At 47.3% G+C, this 4,405-nt stretch overlaps 1 protein-coding gene across 1 annotated transcript; it reads left to right on the plus strand.

Moving 5' to 3' along the window:
* Window positions 1-1,738: 1,738 nt before the first annotated feature.
* LOC113240416 (protein toll-like) lies at window positions 1,739-4,291 on the plus strand (the record flags this gene model as incomplete). The annotated part of the gene is made up of 6 exons (XM_026477706.1): window positions 1,739-2,406; window positions 2,498-2,835; window positions 2,916-3,039; window positions 3,151-3,326; window positions 3,413-3,681; window positions 3,833-4,291. Coding segments are annotated over exons 1-6 (2,034 nt in total), but the record flags the coding sequence as incomplete, so codon positions are not given.
* Window positions 4,292-4,405: the final 114 nt, after the last annotated feature.

The raw sequence follows: 4,405 nt of genomic DNA on the forward strand, positions 1-4,405 counted from the left end.
TATTTATTTATTTATTTATTTATTTATTTATTTATTTATTTATTTATAAAAATAAAACATAGACTAAAACCGAGGCGCGTTTCATTTAAACTATAGCAAATTGTAATTACCACGGAAAAAATATGTGGTCTGTGGTAATTACAATATGTTTCAAAAAACTCAGACGTAAACAAACAAATACAAAATTATACCGTAGTTAGAAAAAAGGTGCGAGCAATCAATACTATGAATTGCGTAATGGTCATATGAGCTATTACTATACTTACGAACGAACGACCGAGAATGCAAGAGGGAAAATTGCCTGCAGCACTTAGACTATGGAAACTAATTTTTCCATCCTCTAAGCTGCAGCACAGTGTTATATGTAGTATAAAATTATATTTATTTCTTTCATTTGTCATTTCCTTGCCATACAATCTAGCGAATAGTGTCTCACTCTAACATCTACTCATGATCTCCCGCTAAGGGTGCGTTCCCATTGTGTCGTAAATTTTTATTTATCGTTAGACGACTGTCGCGGTTATCCTGTTCCCATATCACGACTATCTGTCGTTACTGTGTCGTGGACGTTTATTTTATCGTTGAACGACTATCGTGTCTAGCTGTTCCCACTAGATCGTGGCGACAATTTATCGGTTCACGGCAGGCGCCTTATCGTTTGCACGACAAATCGTTTGAAGCTGCGATTACCTGTCGTCACATTTTTATGGTGTCGTTTTAATTATCGTCAAACTACTGTCATTCTAGGTCTTCCCATTGTCACGACAGACTGTCGTCGTAACGTCAAAAGAGTCGTGAAGTTAATCGTGTTGTTCTATGCGTGAACAACTTCGTTTAAATATACAAACCACGACACCTTAAACTACACGACCATTTGTCGTCAGGACATAATGGGAACACACCCTTACCCTCTCATCTCTGGACTGTATTCGCCCTTTCCATCATGCGCGGTGCAGTCATTTTGCCAAGTCACAATAAAAAAAAAGGAAGGAACAACAACAAACAAACCAACCAAACCCATCCAAAAGGAACCGAGAAGAGTTGCGATCCGAATGTACCAAACCCAACCCGGATGCATAACTCCGCGGAGACGGTAACATTGCGTCGGTTTCAATAAGGGAATCGAATCCGCTAGCGGGATTGGATCATTTGAATCTTTGACTCCGGAGTTACCATGTCTATAGCCAACTGTGTAATGTGGAGAATAGGCAGCCGGGGAAAACCGCGCCGGCAGACATTCTTGTTTTATTATGAAATAGCCGTGAACTGCATTCTAATTAAAATTATATCATTCGCGATACATTTCCGCAGTTAAGTGTATAGAAGTTTTATAACTTAAAAACTTACTTAACTATGTGTATAAATATTCAGTACACGCAATAAACTGACTGGTGTTCCTAGATGTATGGAAAGGCGACATGAGTCTAGACTCCACACGAATATGATTCAAAGTGAATTACATAGCATTTAAGTTTATTGAAAAGAGCCGTCTCTAGAGTTTCTTGCTCGTTCTTCTCAGAGAAGTCAGCGTAGCGAATGAGCAGTAGCTTAAATAAATGGCAATGGAATAAATTATTATTTGACTTTGACATTGACTAAAATTTTCATTTCTAAACCGCCGTATATATATATATATATAATTTTTATATATATTTAATATATATATGTATATATATATATATTAAAATATTTATTTCATTAGAAACATCGGTCATTACCACAGCTAACTGCACTTACCATGTTAATGTTAATAGGCACGGAAAAAGAAGTGGAGGTGGAAATATTGATCGACGAGGAGTACGTATCGCTGAAGTGCATACAGGGAGTGAGTCTCGACGGAGTCTCGCTGCCGCAATTCGACTGCGAGCGCAACGTTGAGCGCGCCCACTTTCTGGGTTGCGCGCCACCACTGGAAGGGTACGCGGCGATATTGCACAAGCTCAACGTCACACCGAGGATCAACCTAACGCTGGCTGACCTGCCCGTGACCAACCTGTCACGGGCGCACTTCACAAATCTGCCGCAACTGCGCGCATTGCAGGTGCGCCACACGCATGGCTACACGGAACCGAAGGTTCACGTTGACTCAGATTTCTTGTCCCCGTTCGACAAATCACTTCGCGTTTTGAAGCTGCTGGGAGTAGCGCTAACGCTAGACACGCTGCTAGCGTTGCCGCAGCAACTTGAGGAGCTGGAGATCATAGACGCTACGCTGAAGTGTGAGGACGGCTGCGCAGCTGCATTCCAACGCCTTCAACGGCTACAGACGTTACGCCTCACCGACATGCAGCTGCACGCCACACCGACACTATCCGCTGCCACTGCGCTGCGCCGGGCCTACGTCACAGCGCCGCTCCGTCAGTCGCTGCTCTCCAAAAAATCCACCATGGAGAATGTTACGTTTTTGTACGTGTTACTGGTTGTCCCTTTTAATTTTTGAATCTAGACGCTGTTGGCTCAATGTGTCTTAAATCATTTCTTCTTGGGTACATTGTAGTAATGCTGAGAATGTCTCCGTGGACGGATGCGGTGCGGTACGGCGCCTATGGTTGTACACTGCCACGGTGGAGGAGCTGCCACGCGACTGGCTGCGCGATTGTACCGCACTGCAGGTTCTGCAGGTAACGCAGCTGCGGCAATTACACAACATCGCGACCGATGCACTGCGGGGCGCAACCGCCCTCCTTCGCTTCGAATTGACTGGATGCCCCGCGCTGCTCCACCTGCCCGCACAACTGTTCTCTGAAAACTTTAACCTCTACATAGTCAACCTCTCGAATAACGGCCTTATAGAACTTCCGGCTGATTTATTCGGCGACGTCGATTATCGTTCGAGTAAGTGAACCCACAAAAGTTTACTAGTTTCTACCAGAACTGCAGAACGTAATGTAGCTATGTTATCTGTTTAATTGCAGGAAATTTACACATTCTTGTTCTAAAGGGCAATCGCTTGAAGGTGCTGCCCGAACACATGTTTGCCGCAGTACCACGCTTGCAGCGACTTGACCTCTCGCACAATAACCTTGTCGCGCTGTCCAGGTAATAATGGACAAATGTTACTTTTTCTCTCAAGACACGATTTCATAAGCGCATATTAAATCGCGAGAAAATTTTACACACTACCAATAAAACATTACTTTTGATTTGCAGTGGTGTGTTCAAGGGCACACGATTATCGGTGTTGAACGTGTCGTATAATTCGCTGGCGCATGGTACGGCGCTGGTCGCACTGCAAGCGTTACACGAGTCACTTCACATGCTCTCACTCGCCTTCAACCCCCTCGGAGACCTGTGTCCGCGCTCTCTCTCCGAGCGACAATCGTACGGTAGGCGTGTTATTGTCATTTGCGAACCTTACAATATAATACTAGCGATGAGCGATGAGTTAAATAAACAGAATTGTCATTTGTAGCGCGGTCCGTACTGTGGGAGCTACAAGGCCTGAGCGTTCTGCAGCTGAATGGTACAAACGCGACGCGGTTATGCGATGACTGGCGTCATGGAATGCCCGCGCTGCGTGTGCTACATTTTGCTGATAACAACGTCACCGAGCTGCTGCTGGATGATCTTAAGTGGCTGCAACACAACGTTACCATCGACCTATCCGGCAACCCGATCGAGACCATCGTGCTGTACCCCTCCGAACTTCAAACCCTCGAGCGTCGTTTGGAGCCACCCGAGGTTTGAGAACAGGTTCAATAAACACTTTGCCGGTTTGATTTTGTTCCAAATATTAAGCTAAAAATAAGTAGGTACTAAGGATCAACGCGCGGTTAATATGTCACTTTGTCTCTAGATTAGCGGTTGAAGTATTGTTGTTGGGTTTAAACAGGTCAAAATAATAGTGGACTCGGTGCTGTCATGCAACTGTTCTATGTACTGGTTCGAGAAGGCTCGGCGCGCGTCTCGCCTGCCCGCTAAGTTCTCTCAGCTCCGCTGCGCCGCGCCCGAGCCGACGGACCTCGACGCGCTGCGACTCGACGACTGGGTGCGTAGCGAGTCTCGCTTCTCATCGTCCGACTCGTCTTCGGGCCACGCCGCCACCGCGTGTACGAACGGTCGTCCGTTGCAGGAGTGCAGTCTGACTACGATCTCGGACTGCCCGACGGGCTGCGACTGCGGCTGGCGGCCCGCGACTAACACTACGCTAGTGCGCTGCGTCGCCGCCGGTCTCTCCGCACCGCCCGCTTTGCGCGGCGTGCTGCTCGAGGCCGAGCACCTGCACCTCGACCTCTCCGGCAATCTGCTCGCCGCGCTGCCGGCACTCGACACGCTGCCGACCATTCTGGACGTACGTCCCCGTCATGTTTCGCGCGGTCCGCACCCCGAACCCGAAGTTCCCCGCGAGATCGAAAGGGTGGCACGGACCGTGACGTTCCAGGAGATAGACCTGCGGAACAACTCC

The sequence above is a fragment of the Hyposmocoma kahamanoa genome, unplaced genomic scaffold (genome assembly GCF_003589595.1).
Source record: "Hyposmocoma kahamanoa isolate Upper Pololo Valley unplaced genomic scaffold, ASM358959v1 138, whole genome shotgun sequence".
Classification (NCBI taxonomy): domain Eukaryota; kingdom Metazoa; phylum Arthropoda; class Insecta; order Lepidoptera; family Cosmopterigidae; genus Hyposmocoma; species Hyposmocoma kahamanoa.